Source organism: Oncorhynchus mykiss, chromosome 10 (assembly GCF_057628025.1).
Source record: "Oncorhynchus mykiss isolate SJ-2025 chromosome 10, ASM5762802v1, whole genome shotgun sequence".
Taxonomy (NCBI): domain Eukaryota; kingdom Metazoa; phylum Chordata; class Actinopteri; order Salmoniformes; family Salmonidae; genus Oncorhynchus; species Oncorhynchus mykiss.
This window is the reverse complement of record NC_143031.1, coordinates 40,519,513-40,539,243: the sequence shown is the minus strand read 5'-3', so window position 1 is coordinate 40,539,243 and position 19,731 is coordinate 40,519,513. Positions and strand designations below refer to the sequence as shown.

The 19,731-nt window shown below is 40.4% G+C and overlaps 1 protein-coding gene across 9 annotated transcripts in view; it reads right to left on the bottom strand.

The window, feature by feature from the left end:
- The window catches only part of LOC110533874 (seizure protein 6 homolog), a 206,915-nt gene that overhangs the window by 66,960 nt on the left and 120,224 nt on the right, over nucleotides 1–19,731 (bottom strand). For all 9 annotated transcript variants that reach the window (XM_021618444.3, XM_090186632.1, XM_090186630.1 and 6 more), the window contains one exon: nucleotides 11,724–11,919. In XM_021618444.3, coding sequence (XP_021474119.3) covers nucleotides 11,724–11,919 — 196 coding nt within the window. The remainder of the gene's footprint in view (nucleotides 1–11,723; nucleotides 11,920–19,731) is intronic.

Here is a 19,731-nt window from a genome sequence, read left to right as displayed (position 1 = left end):
CATCAATAATGTCCCAACCGGAGAATTCCTTTGATTTCAGAAAAGCACTGGAACGAGAGGTAACTCAGTCGGGAACGCGCGTCATGAGACCAAGGCTCTCTGCCAGACCACTGACTCAAAGAGGTCTCATGAGCCCCTCCTTTATAGTAGAATCCTCAAACCAGTTTCTAAAGACGGTTGACATCTAGTGGAAGCCCTAGGAAGTGCAACCTCATCCTTATCTCAATTTGTATTCGGTAGGCCAAGCTTTGAAAAACTACAAACCTCAGATGTCCCACTTCCTGGTGGATTTTTCTCAGGTTTTCACCTACCATTTGAGTTCTGTTAAACTCACAGACATCATTCAAACAGTTTTAGAAATTTCAGAGTGTTTTACATCCAATACTACTAATAATATACATATATAAGCATCTGGGACAGAGTAGGAGGCAGTTCATCCAAAAGTGAAAATGCTGCCTCCTATCTCAAAAAGGTTAAACCACCTGGCGTGTCAGATTTCAAAAAAACTTTTCAGCGAAAGCAATCCAAGCATTTATGTAAGGGAATACCCCCCTGAATTGTACAAAAATGAATGGCAAAATATTGGCATTGGACAAACCATATACACGATGTCCAATACCACCCAAAGCGGCGTTGATTCGTTCAAAGTATATTGCAAATGCCATATGGCAATTGCCAATTGTAACACTTCAAAAATCCAACAGGGGGCGTGTGCGCTCCACCGGGGTTTTTCATATTGGAAATGCAACCCAAGTCAACATCCAAAAGCAAAATTTTGAAAAAATGATTTTTTTTTCAAAAACTTATCACCCCTTAAAAAAGTGCTTTCTGGACCTTTTTTCGAAATTCTTTCGATTTTTTTGTCAATTACACATGTGTAAGAACTGTATGAATATACTTTTGTCCAATTTTGTTATCATAATTTTTTTTTTTTTAATTACATGCGCATAAGGCATATGTTTTGTCCATTTGCAATATGATTTCATAGGAAGTCAAAAGTCAAAAGTCAAAAATGTCAAAATTTGGTAAAAAACTTCACACATCCTTAAAAAAGTGCTTTCTGGACCGTTTTTCAAAATTCTTTCGATTTTTGTGTCAATTACACATGTATAAGAACTTTATCAACATACTTTACTCATACTTTATTATCATATTTTTTTATTTTTTTTACTTGTGCATAAGGCATATGTTTTCTCCATTTGGAATATGATTTCATAGGAAGTCAAAAGTCAAAAGTCAAAAATGTCAAAATTTGGTAAAAAACTTCACACATCCTTAAAAAAGTGCTTTCTGGACCGTTTTTCAAAATTCTTTTGATTTTTGTGTCAATAACACATGTATAAGAACTTTATCAACATACTTTAGTCATACTTTATTATCATATATATTTTTTTTTAAACTTTTGCATAAGGCATATGTTTTCTCCATTTGGAATATGATTTCATAGGAAGTCAAAAGTCAAAGTCAAAAGTAATGATTTTCCTCCGTGCAACTGGTGATCTGAAATGTGCAACTGGTGATCTGAAATGTGCAACTGGTAACCCCCCCAAAAAAACATTTTGATTTTTTTTGTTTATGTTTCCTTACTTTTTCAAAGTCACTGTGCATTTGCAATATGTTTTAATAGGCAGGTACCATCACGAATTTGTCATGCTCAAAATTCAAACTATACTTTGCTCAAACTATACCTTTGTCAACTTGTATTATCATAATTTTTTTTGTTTTACTTGTGCATAAGGCATATGTTTTCTCCATTTGCAATATGATGTCATAGGAAGTCAAAAGTCAAAGTCAAAAGTAACGATTTTCCTCCGTGCAACTGGTGATCTGAAATATGCAACTGGTGATCTGAAATGTGCAACTGGTGATCTAAAATGTGCAACTGGTAACCCCCCAAAAAATATTTTTGTTTTTTTTTGTTTATGTTTCCTTACTTTTTCAAAGTCACTGTGCATTTGCAATATGTTTTAATGGGCAGGTACCATCCTTGAATTTGTCATGCTCAAAATTCAAACTATACTTTGCTCAAACTATACCTTTGTCAACTTGTATTATCATAATTTTTTTTGTTTTACTTGTGCATAAGGCATATGTTTTCTCCATTTGCAATATGATGTCATAGGAAGTCAAAAGTCAAAGTCAAAAGTAACGATTTTCCTCCGTGCAACTGGTGATCTGAAATGTGCAACTGGTGATCTGAAATGTGCAACTGGTGATCTAAAATGTGCAACTGGTAACCCCCCAAAAAATCTTTTAGATTTTTTTTGTTTATGTTTCCTTACTTTTTCAAAGTCACTGTGCATTTGCAATATGTTTTAATAGGCAGGTACCATCACGAATTTGTCATGCTCAAAATTCAAACTATACTTTGCTCAAACTATACCTTTGTCAACTTGTATTATCATAATTTTTTTTGTTTTACTTGTGCATAAGGCATATGTTTTCTCCATTTGCAATATGATGTCATAGGAAGTCAAAAGTCAAAGTCAAAAGTAACGATTTTCCTCCGTGCAACTGGTGATCTGAAATGTGCAACTGGTGATCTGAAATGTGCAACTGGTGATCTAAAATGTGCAACTGGTAACCCCCCAAAAAATCTTTTAGATTTTTTTTGTTTATGTTTCCTTACTTTTTCAAAGTCACTGTGCATTTGCAATATGTTTTAATGGGCAGGTACCATCACGAATTTGTCATGCTCAAAATTCAAACTATACTTTGCTCAAACTATACCTTTGTCAACTTGTATTATCATAATTTTTTTTGTTTTACTTGTGCATAAGGCATATGTTTTCTCCATTTGCAATATGATGTCATAGGAAGTCAAAAGTCAAAGTCAAAAGTAACGATTTTCCTCCGTGCAACTGGTGATCTGAAATGTGCAACTGGTGATCTGAAATGTGCAACTGGTGATCTAAAATGTGCAACTGGTAATCCCCCCCCCAAAAAATTGGGATTTTTTTTGTTTATGTTTCCTTACTTTTTCAAAGTCACTGTGCATTTGCAATATGTTTTAATGGGCAGGTACCATCACGAATTTGTCATGCTATAAAAATCCTGCAGGAATGTGAAATTGACTGGCCCGATGAACTCGGGATGGCTCTGCAGTGATTCTGGTTCATCTCAATCGCTCGTTAGGGTAGATTTCAGAATGTCACTTTTTGTGATGGTACCTCACTGTTTAAACATATTGCAAATGTACAAGAGTCAAGTGGACAAGAGTCCATCCGTCAATTAGATATCATTCTGACACCAAACTGATACAAACTGACACCAAACCCACTTTTTCCAACTCGTTTAGTAGCCAACTATTACATACTTCAGAGCTGGCCCAAAATTCACAACGCCTTCGGTTCAAACCATAAAAAAACCATAAAACACGTAGTTACGTTCTAGCTGCGGGTCCATTTCTTATGTTATGTGTTGGCCTAGCTGAGGCGACCCCGAATCCCAAGTTTCGGCTCGATAGGTCATTTGGTGTCCGAGAAAAAGCCTAATTGGTGCTGAAAATCCACTATTTTCCATGACTTGCTACGGGGTCCTTGAATGAGCTATCGGACAGAAACGTTGGGGTCTGTCTATATGGGCTGAGACGTTCGCAATGCACCTAGTCTTGCGACTCTGGGACATTTCTAAATGTCGTCATTTTCGTGATGCAAAAATGAATTGAAAGTATTGCAAATGTACGAGGCTGTTTCTCGGTCCGAGAACCGTCTAGAGCCACGTAACTCACCACGCACCATCGACGGGAGGTCTAGAACAGGTTTCTAAAGTTTCGGAACTCTAGGTCTGACGGTTCTTTTTTAGCTCGAACAAAGCTAACTATTGCAGCCACTGTCTGTCTCTACGCACCCCAATACGTCCCTCCTTCCAAGTTGTGTTTTAGTGTGATTTTTTTTTCCTTTGAATTTTTTTTGGGAAAAATGACTGATTTACAGTTCATGGGGGTTGCCTAATCACACATATGAAGTTTTGGAAATATCAGACTTTTTTAACCCCTCGAAACAGCCCCTGAGACACCAATTATGGCACTTCCGGTTGGCACAGGAAGCTATAAATCAACACATATCCTCATTGGGGTATGCTGTTACAGAATCCTGAGTTTTAAGTCCTTACGTTAAGAACTGACTGATTTACACAGGCTTGAATGCACTATGTCTATCAAACTGCAGGCAGGGTATGGGTAAACACATTTAGGGTGATTTTAACCACTTCCGGTTGGTCCAGGAAGCTTAGAATCAACACAGGTAGACCTGATAGTGGCCTGATGGACTGGTACCGAAGACAGGTTCATACGGCATTCATAACCCATATAGACTTCAGGTTGAAATTAGGGGTGCAGGCAATGTATTCCTATGGGGAGAGAAGTCAATGCAAACTGTTTGATGTAAACACCTTCTTTAAACTATTAAGGGTTAATGCCACACGGTCAAGGTTAGGCTTGCACAGATCGGGAGGACCTTAGGAACATTCCTGTGGTGGAATTTTTCTTCTCACCCTAACGGTTCTCTCACTCTCACCCAAAATCAAATGACATTGTGGGGCAGGCTTCATTTTGGGCCTACTATTCTAATGGTCGCTGCGCCTAGACCGAGCGAGCTACGGTCAAGCGGGATATCTCGTTGAACTCGGCACGGCCTAGGGATTATGGTAATGCCATTTCCTGCTCTCTGTGTCTTTAAGCACCACGCTTTGTCACTCCATCCTTGCTGTGTGTGTGTGTGTGAGAGCTTTTCTTTGACATCTGTTGGGAGAAATGACTGACTTACAGTTTATGGGGGTTGCCTAATCACACATATGAAGTTTTGAAAAGATCTGACCTTTTTAACCCTTGGAAACAGCCACTATGACACCATTTAAGGCACTTCTGGTTGGCACAGGAAGCTATAAATAAACTCATATCCTGATTGGGGTATGCCTTTACATAATCCTGAGTTTTAAGTCTTTACGTTAAGAACTGAGTTATTGTGTTATTTCAGAAAATCATAGAAAATCACAGAAATGTCGCAGAGCTCCGCAGCACACTTTAAAAATATTCGTATGAACACCCTGCAACTGGATCTGTAACTGTGGAAAAAAAACGGCTATTTGTGAACATCACCAATTTGTCATTGTTCCGTTTCTCTTAAATGACGATAGATAAATGGCTGGTTCTTTTTTTTATTGACACCGGAGGCTCCTTGACTTTGACCTGAAGTGGAAAAATAATTTCTCTATTTCCATTTTGGACCTTTAATCCCAGAAAAATGGCGATAACTCAAAAACCGTTGAGGCCTAGACGCCATCCCGTACGGGGCCAACTGCCCATTATGCCAAACCTACGCTCACCAAGTTTCGGCTTCAAAATATTTTCCGTTTTTGAGATAATTCCCGGCGTGACTCGTGATGTTTTGCCAAATTGCCATATGATTCCGTATGCCCTCTTGTGGGAATTTCCGGGATAGCGGAAAAATGGTCCAAAACTTGTTTATTTTATTAAACGGAAACTGAATGTCCGACAAAGTTCATTCGATGACTTCCCGGTAGGTCCGGCCCTACCGCATGGCCCGACGCCGACCGCAAATTTTACAAACGATTTCGGACGTCTAGTAAGGGACCGTACATTTGCAATATGGACTTTTTCACTAATCATAGACGAAATGCCGAAATGTTCCCTTAAGGTATGTTTCAGCGAAAGCAATCCAAGCATTTATGTAAGGACATTACAAACATTACGAACAGCTAGCAGCAAAGTAGATTGGTCACGAAAGTCAGAAAAGCAATAAATTAATCGCTTACCTTTGATGATCTTCGGATGTTTGCACTCACGAGACTCCCAGTTACACAATAAATGTTCCTTTTGTTCCATAAAGATTCATGTAAAACGTTTTTTTATAATCAATCCTCAGGTTGTTTTACAATAAATAATCGATAATATTTCAACCGGACCGTAGCTTTTTCAATAGGAGAGAGAGCGAAAATGTCTGCTCCAAGCTGTTGCACATGCAAAACTCTGCTGGCACCCAGCCATCCATTGATGCGATGTGATCGTTCTCGCTCATTTTTCAGAATAAAAGGCTGAAACTATGTCTAAAGACTGTTCACCCCATGTGGAAGCCAGAGGAAAAGGTATCTGGTTTATATCCCTTTAAATGGAGGGAAGGCATGCAATGGAACAGGGAGCTTTCAAAATAAGAGGATTTTACTCAGGTTTTCGCCTGCAATATCAGTTCTGTTATACTCACAGACAATATTTTGACAGTTTTGGAAACTTTAGAGTGTTTTCTATCCTAATTTCTATCCCTATCCTAATCTGAATTATATGCATATTCTAGCTTCTGGGCCTGAGAAATAGGCAGTTTAATTTGGATACGTTTTTCATCCAAACATCAAAATACCCCCTACACTCAACAGGTTAATGGTTCAGCATGTCCATAGGCCATGATCACGACGGGGGTTATGTGAATAGTGCTCCCAAGGTAGAGTTAAGGGCCTACTGTCATGGTGACCCTGTGGCAATATGGACAGTCTCAACGAAGCGATTGCCTTGTGTGTGGTGATGAAGTAGGTACTGATGTTTAAATTCATATGTTCCTTCTGAGAATGGATTGCACTACGTGAAGTGATGGAACGCCAATAACAATGGCGGGTATTTACAATGGTGATATACGAAGTGTGAGAAAGTCTTTCCTTTTACCTCATGTTAATGTGTGTTTAATGAAAATGCTTGTAAATTATTTTCTATTTGGTTGACACTTAGTCTCAAAAGGGAGGAAATGTCATGGAAAATTACATAATTAGTCATGCTATCCCGTGTTTTGCTGCTTAAAGAATAGTCTCTTGTTATATGCTAGTGTTTTTTTAACCTGATACAAACTTGTCTTTGTGTGACTTAGTCACAAGACTGGGTGTATAGCTAAGATCCGTTAGGTGCGACCGCAGCATGTGAGATATGTGAGATATCCCGTGAGTTTACTATCTACAGAAAGTCAGCTGTGTGGAACATTGCAGGAAGGAGCACATTATACTGTGAACTGTAACAAAACACAGTTATACGGTTGAGCCATCATGATATCAACCTCGGTCTATCTTAATCTGCACAGACAAACCAATTGCCTTTTACAATATGTTCTGCCCCTGTTTCCACACATCTGCTAAACTGCCACCTAGACAAAAGAGGTTGTACTTTTCTATGAAAGCAGAGACCCGGCTATGTTTGTTAAGCTTTCAACTCTGAACCATTTTTGGTAATGGTTGATTGCTTCATTTTTGCAAATCTTATAATAAAGTTGTTGTAAGAGGAATCTACAGTCTTTTTCTTCCTATAGAATTGCTAGCACACTACTCATCAGTCCAGAGTAGACCAGCCCTCATTGATGGGACCGGGCCGGCTGCAGTCTAAGGTTATTTATCTTTAATAGCATTTATTGAGTAGTTGACCATTGGAATTGAGTGTTCAACCCAACCACATAAATATCAATACATCACAGCAGGACTGTGGTCGGGGTCCTCTCAGATTGAACCTTTCTTCCCAGGGACAACACTATTGATCTTTGTTTAAGGGTAGAGTTTAACCAGTGAGCTCGTATGGAGCAAGGCCCACATGTCCTTAAAATCAGAGTAATTCACCAGACCTTTCACTTAGCTTTCAAAATATGCTGATGATGCTGAACCACAAAACCACATGTTGTCCATGGGCAGGCAATCAAACTGAATCGAATGGACCTTGAGGCTGTGGATCAAATCATAATGTCACTTGACATTTGAGTGGATAGCTTTCTTTGCCATGTGAAATATTGTAATCTCATTGGCCACTCATTGCATAGTGACTTAGTGGTGATAACTTGATTGGGCTGGGGTATGTATCCCTCTGCTCTGCAGACCTCTCCATCCATCTCCTAACCATAGTCATGGCCAATCTACAGACTCCTGTATTTTACATGACCAGATGAAAAATTAATTTCTACACTTGGGACTGAGTATCAATTAAGACATGCAGAGATACTTTGTTTAGTGATGAGGGAGTTAGTAGGAAATGGCCCTGTCTTCCTCTTCCTCCCCTCTGGTGTCACATCAACAGATGTCCCCATTACAGAGAAGACACACTGAGAGACACATGACTGAAACCTCTAGGAGTCATCTGTAGTATTCACAAGACTCATACGTGGGTGGAAGGAGATAGTTGAGTGGTAAAAAGCATTACATGACATGAACCATAACAACATGATCTATTTCAGTGATGAATAGACCGTTTTTCTCATTAGGCATGTGCAATAACTATGTCTCTACTTGTCTAGACACTCATTAAATGTCGACCTCAGTGTGAGGGATCAGGCATGTCATAAAGGAATTCCAACAGGGCTTAGTCTATTTTTGCTTTCACCAATATCAGCCTGGGTGACCACTCTTTCTTGTATGTACCACACACACAGCATGCACAACCCTCAGGAGAGTTGAATAAGAAAGGGGTATTCTCAACCTGGTCTCAGAGCATTTCGTATTATTCAGTACGTAAATCAGAAACAAAACTTTAGTATGATATATTACGTTTCTTGTTGTATATTAATTTGTGGATGTCCATCACCCATTTTGTACAATATGTTACAAATTGCAATTCACATGACATTATAGGGGTTAGGGTTAAGGTTAGGGTTTGGGGAAGGGTTACCTAACATTCAAAGTAGCTAAAAAGTAGTACGTAGTTGAAAAGCTACTAATTAGCTAAAATACTAAAGTTGTCCTTGATGAAATTTGAACTCGCAACCTTTTAGTTGCTAGACATTCACATCCACCATGACCAGCCACCCTACTTTCATTTTCGCCTTAAGTAACCATCTGTCTTATGTAACCATATCAAGCGTAACATATGAAACTAATTTAAGTGTCCTGGATTTACATGTACTATGTTACGTCTAGTCTATGAGACCAGGCTGGTATTCTAGACACACAAACAGGTCTGCAGGCTGTAACACAGACATATCATCACTCCCCAGTGGTAACTGGTCTGCTACTATTACTACTGCAACATTCATCAGCCTGTCATCTCAGCTAGCACCAACGCCTTCTGCAGATATTAATTACCCAGAGCTGAGATCTATCTCTCTACAGATCTGTCTCTTTCTCAACGCTTATCCCATCACATTTTTCACACCCCATTATAAGAGGACAAAGTGATTGCGCATACCATGGAGATGAGCGCAAATGGAAATATCTGAAATATCTAAATTGCGACAGCTGTTGAAATTTGCTGGAAAAAAGGTAAATGTTTCGGTCATACTTGTGCACTAACGGTTATAAAAGAGTATAGCTGCATTCCCATATTGGAATTAGTTTAATATGGAAAGCAAAAATATTTTCTGAAAAGTACCTTTTTTCCATAGACTAATGATTTCAAGTAGCATTTTCAAATCGGCTTAACGTTACTGTGAAAGGGATTTATCATTCAGACCTGCTGTTCCACAACATCATTAGCTCTGTATAACTAATGGGACACCATACGTTATGATGACTTTATATAGGCCCCTATTGTTGCTTTGATGAGCATAACAATTTCACAGGCACAATGTGAAAGCATATCATACTGCCATAATGTTTGATATCAATTAGAGAGAATGTAATATCCTGACATAAATATTTGACACAATACTTACAGCACCGAATGACTTAAACATGTGGTTGCCTTCTGCACACCCACAGATGCTTCAACAGAGTCTAAAAAGAGTCTATTTTTTGAGGGTGTTCTTTGCTTAGTTTTTTTTGAGGATAAAGCCTGATTGTTGGGCTCACTTGTCTGAGTATGAGGGGAAATGATCATGTGCTGCTGGAGCCAGAGGGAGCTGCTCAACAGGAGACCCTTGCAGTGTCTGCTCTCATGCAGGATGTGTATGGATGAGAGACAAGTCATTTTATGAGCACAGATTTGGTTTATTGTTGGGTGATGCTTTACAAAACCAATCTGTTTCACCCTCAACAGGATATTAGGAAAGACTATTTTGAGCAAGGTTTATTATTCAAATTGGATGTATTGTCTATTATTCAGTGAGTAGGTGTTAATACAATGCTATTGTTAATACATACCTGTGATATTTTTGAATATCCAGTAGGTGATGGTTGTTTTGCTATTTCAATGGATAGCCACTCAGTAGCGTGTACTGTACTCAGACGAATTGCTTATGAGGTGGTCTCACTCGTATCTGATCCAAAATAAATATAATATTTCTACACCCCTTTACTGTTGGATCTACATTCACTTTTCTCGTGGTCTGTTTGCTCTGAGTCTCCGGAGCATGGCTGCTATTCTCCTATTTCTTTGGGAATGATTGAGCGGCTTGAATCTTTAAAGTTCACCCGCTTCTTCAGTAACCAGTGTTCTGTGCTGCCAGTCTAATGGAGATCACATGGTCTATATAGGCACTAACAGTGACGTGTGGATGTGTGTGGGAGAGTTGAATAGAATTCCACATCACCCACTGCTTCATTATTGGTTACTATTCTGAAGGGGGCTTTTTTCCCACACAGTTCTGTATAATCAATGGGACAATGTGAAATCAGCGCATTAAAGGCTGTACTTTAAAACCTATTCATATATCCAACAATACATTTCAACCCTACAGGGACAGAGTCTAATCACACATGGTGAGCAGCAACATTACTGCATTAGCTTCTCTTTCCATGGTTGTTTGGGATGCACAAAGGCCATGGCTCATTGTGATTGGCCATGCACTGGACACAGGTCACATGTATAATTGGTCCATTAGAAGCCTGGTAAAAGCTTTCATCATTCCCCCACTGTGGTCCCCATCTGCCCCCCCCCCCCCCCTCTCCCTGCTCTAACACAGTGTAATGTGGGGTTATTACCTTGGCAGTGCCAGCTCTCAGACAGGCCAAACAAAGACACACAGGGCCATTTAGAAACACTGATGAACTATTTCCTAAGTGGACTGGATGTGATTGGACAAACTGAGCCTCAGGCTCAGGCAAGTAGTAACAGTTAGCTGTTATGTCATGTGTATGATATATGAATCATACTCTTGAAAATGGCAGATTTTCTGTCAGGAGCCATGTCAGTTACAATCCTAAAGTCTTTCAGGCATGAATTGGGTTGCCAATTTGTTGGAAGGGTTTCATTAATGTTGTTGGACATATACTGTAACCGATTATTGCCATCTACTGTATTAGAGAGAAGGAGGAGAGACAGAGGGGGAGTTTGAGGGGCAAGGGGGTGCCACTCTATTTGCCAGGCACATCAGAGGCATGTTAGAATGCATTATTCTTCTGCAAGCCTGTCATAGTTCATTCGTTTGCAGAGACAAAAGATTTTGGCTTAATGCTGTGTTGTTTTTTCCCCTTCTCCTGGTGTTGTCACATGAAAGACCGTGGTGGAATGAGAAACAATGGGCCCGACAGCCCTCTGCTATCTGACAGCTCTGTAAATGTCTATTAACACAATACTTCTCCTATGTAATTACATCGCTGAAATGACAGCCCTTGTGATTTTTCAGCCTGACATGAGCAAGCCGCGTTGACTAGTGATGAGAGCTATAGGCATAAAGAGCTCTGCGGCTGAACCAATTGCTACTGGAGGATTTCCACCTCTATACATCAAACCTTACTACTCCGGACCACATTGTTTCAGATACATTTTCATTGCACATTGGGTGAATCAGAATGGAGTAATTGATAGGGAGGAGACCTGTGTGAGGGTGTCCTGGTGTGTGTGGTCGTGTGGTTCTGTGTTGTGACCTCACCTTGGTAACGCAGCAGCAGCAGGGAGCCGGAGCGAGGCTGCTGGTCACTGCGGTAACGGATGGAGATCTGATTGCTCCAGCTGCGCACCACCAGACCCCTCATCAGGACGGTCTCGTTGGCAAGGATGGAGGACTCCCGTCCCCCCATGTCCTCCACCGTCATCACCTCCCCCTCAGACAGGCTCACGTTCAGCACCTGCAAACGCACACACCACACAGGTCAGTCCAACGTCGCATTTGTTTCCATTATGTGATGTGTCCAAACAGCCTGGTAAAATGTGTTTTTTGTGTCTTTGCTTCTCAAGCTACAGCTGTCGGCAGTCCAGGAGACAAACTAGTTAACGCTCATTACCACACAGCAGAATGGGACACTGCATGAATGGTTCATGTCCAGCTTGAGATGTAGATGAGGTTTAATACAAGATATCATCAGAAACACTGCCACCTATATCCTCATCATTCCCCACAACTGCTGCATTAGGACTGAGGGTCTGGCCCATATTCCACCCCATAATCCGGTCCCTCTTACCACCTAGCTTGCCTCCCTCCCACTTTGTACATCACTGCAGGCGAATGTGCCCCAGAAACCATCACTCGACCCTGACTGGCCATTTGTGTGGTCACGGCTCACATCAGACAGGATTTTAATTCAATTGACACCCCCATCATTCCTGTCTCAGAGCCAGTCTCTTAATGTTTGCTTTGAAAAATGGGCCACTTGAGATAGGCCTCCTTCTGTTCAATTTCCATTAACAAACTGGCAGCAGGGTGTATTTTATCAGAGAATATGATTGGAAAGACTGCAGAGCTTGTCTGGATCATTCCATGCATGGTTCGTTACACAGTATGGCTGGTAAAGGCTTACCCATTCAGTATTATTCAGGCCCTGTAACTGTAATTAAAACCAGTGTGTTTCTTTCTCCAGTTTTCTGTCAGCCTCTGTGACAGCTGTGTTTTATCTCTTCAACAGGCTGAAACAGCAGCTGCAGCTGAATGTACTGAAGGCCACTCCAGAGAATGTGCTGTAGTTTTACTGGTTGAATAATGTAGCTTTGGCATAAGCCTCATTTAGGGGAGGGGAACATCTGCAGTTTCCTCAGAACTCTATGTATTATCTAGAGTGTAGCAGTGTGAATCAGAAATGAAAGACTACCAGGGATCTGATAATCATCTTGAACAAATGCACCAGACTACAGTGCATCTACTGTCCCAGTGATATCTTGTAGCCTGTCGCCTGTTCCAGACTTCAGGCTTGGAGTGTGGTGTGGGAGTGGGAGCGTGCTGTGGCCTTCAGATAGGCTGCTCTCCCAGGGGGAATGAGAGTGTCACTGAGGCAGACTGAGGGAGCTCAGAGTGCGATGCGGAGGATCACCAGGCGAGTCACTGGCACCAGAATGAATTTGGTCTCACTGACAACCTGTCACTCGGTTGAGGGGATGCCAACGATGGGTGTGAGGGGGTTTACTACCGCTCTCACAGACAGAGCTGAAATGCGACTGTCTGTTACTCTGTCTCCATCAGACATCAGCCAAGACTGAGGTCAACCTCCTTTTGTTCTTACCCAGAATGCTACACAAAAATAAAGCTTTCCCAGGTCATCAAACTACTTAAAAAATTATAATAATTGTAAGCCTCATTGTCACGCCCTGATCTTAGAGAGGTTTTATTTCTCTATTTGGTTAGGTCAGGGTGTGATTTGGGTGGGCATTCTATGTTTTCTGTTTCTTTGTTTTTGGCCGAGTGTGGTTCCCAATCAGAGCTGTCTATCGTTGTCTCTGATTGGGGATCATACTTAGGCAGCCCTTTTTTCCACATTTAGGTTGTGGGATCTTGTCTTTGTTTGTTGCATGTGTTGCACTCCGAAGCTTTACGTTCGTTGTGTTGTTTATTGTTTTTTTGGTGAAACATTTAATAAATAAAATGTACGCCTTCCTCGCTGCACCTTGGTCCGGTCATTCTACCACTAACGACGGACGTAACACTCATCTAATTGATTCCCACAATCAAATACTGTACAGAAAACAGGTGTAAATTGAAGCCATTTAGTATTTTTTGAATCTTTACATATCCAAATTAATTTAACATTGTGTTGACAATCACGCCTCTCGTGAATAATGTGAAGATTGAAAATAACACCAGACTTGATCAAGCCATCACTATTCTATGCATTTACCCCCAAGACTGGCATGTGATCTCATGGGGCCAAATCTGGCCCAAGTTAAGCGTGTGTAAATGGAACTTAATTCCCTTTTTATGCACCTTTCTCTCTATTAATTTTGGATGGAAATCAAAGAAATGAAGGTGTGGTGGAGACTTAATTACATCGCCTTTACGTGTGATGATGCAACAGATAAAGTTGCAAATGACAATATAGGGCCAAACCTACCGAGTTGATTTCTGATTTCTAGAATATTTTAATTATATAATATGACTTTTTACTGTATTATTTACAATGTGTATCGTGTTAAATATTAGCCACTATCGGTAGCCACTGTCTGTTATACCAACATACATTTATAACTGTCACTTTAGTAGTTTCCTTACACTTTCCACTGTCAAGTTTGTGTGGTTGATCCTGAGGATCTCTACAAAAACTGGATCATATTATGCTAGCATATTACAAGTTGTGTAATAATTTGGAACATGTAGCCTATTTGAAACATTATGGAACGCAGACCATATGTAGCAGGTTAAACCTTCACGATGACTGCACCGTTGTCATCACAGTTACATAATTAGTGAGGATTATTAGGGTAGATTTATAGGACTACTGGTTGACCCTATATTTGCCTATTGCATGTGACAGCATCCTTTTTGATCTACCAATTGGTGCTGAAAAGTAGACGATGTCACACCCTGACCTTAGTTCCTTTTTATTGTCTCTATTTTGGTTTGGTCGAGGCGTGAGTTGGGGTGGGCATTCTATGTTGTTTTTCTATGTTTTCTTTTCTACGTGTTTGGCCTGGTATGGTTCACAATCAGAGAAGGCTGTCTACCGTGAGAACCATACTTAGGTAGCCCTTTCCCACCTGGTGTTTGTGGGTAGTTGTTTCCTGTTTTGTGTTTTCACCTTTCAGGACTGTTTCAATTTTAATTTCTTATATTCACTTTGTTATTTTGTATTTTCATGTTCTGGTATAATAAATAATCATGAAACACTTACCACGCTGTGTTTTGGTCCGATCCTTCCTACTCCTCATCCGATGAAGACGAAGATCGTTACAGACGAGTATGAGTGTATTTAATTGATCCCTATTATGAACCCATTCTATCTGTATATTCAGTGAGTCTGTCGACATAGATCAAACTAAAACGTACACCATGTTTAAAGGGATGTTTTCCGCTAAATGTACAAAAAACTATAGTGAATGAAATCTCCACGAGAAAATGTGTTGGCCAACAAGTGGGATGGTTTTCCGTGGTTGAATTCAAATTATTCACGCCAGGGAGTCACACCTGCAAAGCTCGTTACGCACCTGCATATAGTAAGTCTAAATACCAACTATCTATCTGGGAAGCGAGGAAGAATACAAAGTATTTAAGCCTTGAACTTATTCACTTCCTTCATAACTCTCTCTCTCTCTCTCTCTCTCTCTCTCTCTCTCTCTCTCTCTCTCTCTCTCTCTCATTTCCATCTCTCCTATTATTATGCATATTTGTTAGATCGACGAGAGATGGTTGACATTCAACCATGCCTCTGCCATGCAACATTCATACATATTTCAGTCAGCGTTAGCTCCACAAACATCAGACCACCACTCAAAGTCAATGCCTTCATTCTAAAATGATTCTGCAATAGGACCCGGTAAGAAGACAGGATTGCTCCACTGTTGGAACCTTCGCGGCCTCTCCAATGACAGCTAAGGCATGATGCTGGGTGTCATGGAGGAATAAAACTGGAACATTCTTAGAGGTGATCAAGCAAACTCTAGTGGTCTGTACAGATACAGACACATTTATTCATGTTACAGTCGTGCAATGTCCAGTGTCTTATTTCACAATTCATAAATACAATACTTTCAAAAAAAGGAAATGATTACACTGTTGAGGCCTGTGAGTGTATAAAAAACATTATACGATTTAGTTGGCATCCTGCCCACTATCAACTAAGCCACTCCATAAGAACCTGAAATAATATGAGGAAAAGTCCAATTTTAATCCCTTTTATCTGCAGGTAAAAGTAAGCTGTTTGTTATCCGAGGCAGGACACACATGGAAATGGTTGGCTTAAAAAAAAAAAAATTCCGTATCGTATTGATAATCCTCAGTCTAGTTGCAGGGCACTTGAGGGTTGACATGGCTTCTCAATCCCATATGAAAGGTCAAAGGAGCACAGAGCTGGATTACCCATGGAGGAGAAGTGTTACACAACACAGGGCAGCAATTCCTCCCAAAGGGAACTCAATATGTGTGCCAGCAGATCTGCCCAGGAAATCCAGCTCTGCTCATCCTAATGACTACATCCTTGAAGGACTGAAGACTGGAACGAGTGTCTCTTCCTCTTCCTCATTCATTGTGATTTGAGAATGTTCTTGCTGTGGCTGACATTTCACTTTATCTCCACAAGGATGTGGAACCACTGAGATATGCAGGAACCTTGAGAGACAAAGGGAGGGGAACAAAGAAATTACATTGAAGTTTAAAGCACTCTATTTTTCTCGGTGGCCCGGCGTCCTTTTATTCAGAGCCAGGTCTTCAGACAGGGGGGAAAACAGTGCTATGGCAGTGTAAGAGTTGTGTGCAATACGTGATAACAATATTCATGCTCTGAGGGGTAGGTTATGTGAGCATGTGCACATACAGTGGTGTCTGAAGTTATTGACACCCGTGATAAAGATTAGCAATAATGACTGTATAAAAGACATAATTCAAATACTGAGCTATATCTTATGCCAAAACATTTTGGGGGAAATTATATTATTTTATACTAATAGTATAAAGTTGTTCAGGGAAAGAGATGTTGTTTAACAAGTAATATATATAGATTGTTTTAAAGGTAGGGGTCAACATTATTGAGACCACTAAAGATTCTCATGACTAAAGTAGTCAAAAGTGTTGTATTAGGTCCCGTATTCCTAACACACATTGACTACGTCAAGCTTGTCACTGTTCAAACTGCTGGATGCATTTACAGTTCGTTTTGGTTGTGTTTCAGATGATTTTGTGCCCAATAGAAATTCTTTATTTCATACAGTCATTAATCCACATCTTTAACAAGGGTGTCAATAATTCCGAAACCCCACTGTACAACATAGTGAACGTTTACAGTAACATATTGTACATTGTAATAGAATCTGGGATGTTTGAGTGTTTAGAAGTGATGGGTCTAAGGCTCTTCACATGGAAACAGGGGATAAACTAGAGCATAGTCTTCTGACCTGTGCCATCACACCGTGTACATGTATACGACAGCCACCCGAGGGACAGGCGAGCAGGCAGCAGGAATTTGTACTGGAAAATAGTATGGGTCCTTGGGGTCCTGTCATCCGTCATCCACCCTGAGACCTGTCACTACAGCCAGGAAAAGCTGTCCTGGCTCAATTATGAAGCATTGTCCATGTCTGGAGACATCAGGCCCTGTTATCTCTAGCAGCACTGCAGCCAGGGGACCACAGGGAGCAGAACTCAGATTATACACACACAGTACAGTGTACTGCTACTACAGGATCATAATGAGACCTAGCTTATACCCCTTAAGCTTTCAACAAAATGGATCCCATTGGGACAATAGCCCAGGGTAGCTGGGTCCAAGTAAACAAAAACAGTGGCAAGCTTCTGGGTTTCTGTAGTTTTGAACCAAGAGTTATTGTTCCATTTTTGGGTCCTGTTGAGACTTGAAGTTGTTATTTTTTGGGGGTTGTGTGTACTTAGTGATGGCAGCCCACGGTATATGCATCTGTGATGGGCTTACAGGCGCTAGGCCGGAAAATACAATGTCAAAATACTTCTTCAGAAATGCTGAAAATGTGCATCTGGCTTATAATTGAGAGGAAATAACTATAACTGGAGTCAAATAGACTTAAATGAAAATAAGTAATGATTGGGTGGTGGTGTGGAAATTGGCTTGGATGGTTTCCAGATGTGTGTGTGTGAGTGTGTGACAGACAGACAGACAGACAGACAGACAGACAGACAGACAGACAGACAGACAGACAGACAGACAGACAGACAGACAGACAGACAGACAGACAGACAGACAGACAAGACAGACCATAGAATAGCCATTTCAATAAGGCCAGGTGCAGTAGGGAGATTTCCCCTCAATGATTGCCCAGCCTCTTTCAGAGCCAAAAATACATTACACAATCATTTCAATCTACATACCCACCAATATGTTTCACAAGTGAATCATAAAACAATCTCCATGCTTCCATGACAGACAACACAAACTGATTCTATCAACAGACACTGATCCACTGGGCGCTAAACGAACAGTAGCCTGTAAACCTAAAAGCACAGCACAATATTTAAATGAGTGAGGAACCTGCAAGCATGACTAGCTATTCTCCAAACCAAACAAGCCTTCATGGTAACATGTGCAGTCCATTCTTTTCATTAAACACAAGTGTGTATTATGTTCCAAAACAAATATGCAGGTGAAAAATAAAGAAATAAAGAAGGCAATTTAAAGCATTAAAATGCTGAGCACATAATTCAATGTCCTGTCCTCTGGGTAGGTGCCATTTCAGTTCAATTTATTTTCAGTATTCCGTTAAAATTCTTCCAAAGCTCACATCACAATTATGGGTGAACATGGCTTTGTGAAGGGTCATCTCTCTCCCCCAGCCATTGCCTCCTCAATCAAAATATTTTAACGAACAGACAATTTTGCAAGGATAAAGTGCCTACAATAGACCTTGGACAAATCATAGAGTACAGAAACAGCAAATACAATGTGAATGCAGACAACCAGTTGTGACCTAAAGTTCATGTTAATACATAATGGACGTAAAGTACGTACAGTATGTTATATTAGAGTACGCAAATCTGACTTGACAGTTTTCACGTATAGCATACATGCTCGTATTGGAATTGTATATGGGTTGATCTGAGGATAAGTATATTTGCATTAGTAAAGCACATATTTTTGTGTTCATGGTCTGTGTTAACCACAGTTCTAAATATTATAAGGACCAGGACCACCCCAAAGAAGGTCCAAAGTGTGACAGAATGGAGAGAGTTTCTTATCACTACACATAGTGATACACAGGGAGTTGGCATGCTGTTTTAACTACGACCAGGACAACCCACTGATCTGCGCCAAGGGTCAGTTCGGCTATCTGACCTCTGCTTCAATACAGCAGATAAATGTTTTCTTGATGAAGATAACAGACTTCGTATATCAAATACAAAGATGAGTTTACATCTAGCTCTTATCAGTCCACATATAAATGGTGAGCATCTTCTGTTAGAAATGCAGTACAATGCTTTTGATAGGAAAGGCTTAAAGATAGCAGTACACCATTTGCCACATATCTGTAGATACATCAGCCCAAAATGTGACTGCATAAACATCAGGGTGTAAAAGCTATGGCACTATCACTCATGGTGTATCAATCATTTTACAACCTAGCGAATGCATTATGGCTAAGATAACATTCACTGGAGGCTCTCTGCCTGCTAATTTCACTGTGGAAAATATTTGATGGTATGCTGCTATGAAAATACAAAATGTCTCTGAGGAGCCATTGGCTGGTGCAGGATAGGTCCCTGTGCAAACTAAATGGGTGAGGCCTGATTAATGTAGGTCTTAAGCTACATAAATAAACGTTGTTATATTCACCAACAGCAGGGTTGTCATCAAAATGCTGAAACTGCTTACCACCTGCAGATACTGTGTTTCTTCCTGAACATGACTGGAGAGGAGAATGCTGTACAGGCATAATTGAATGCATTCTGACAGTCTGGGTGGTCTGCTCATCCAACATTGTCCAAATTGCAAGGTGTCACTCTCTCACTCACCCACTTACTCACTCACTCACTCACTCACTCACTCACTCACTCACTC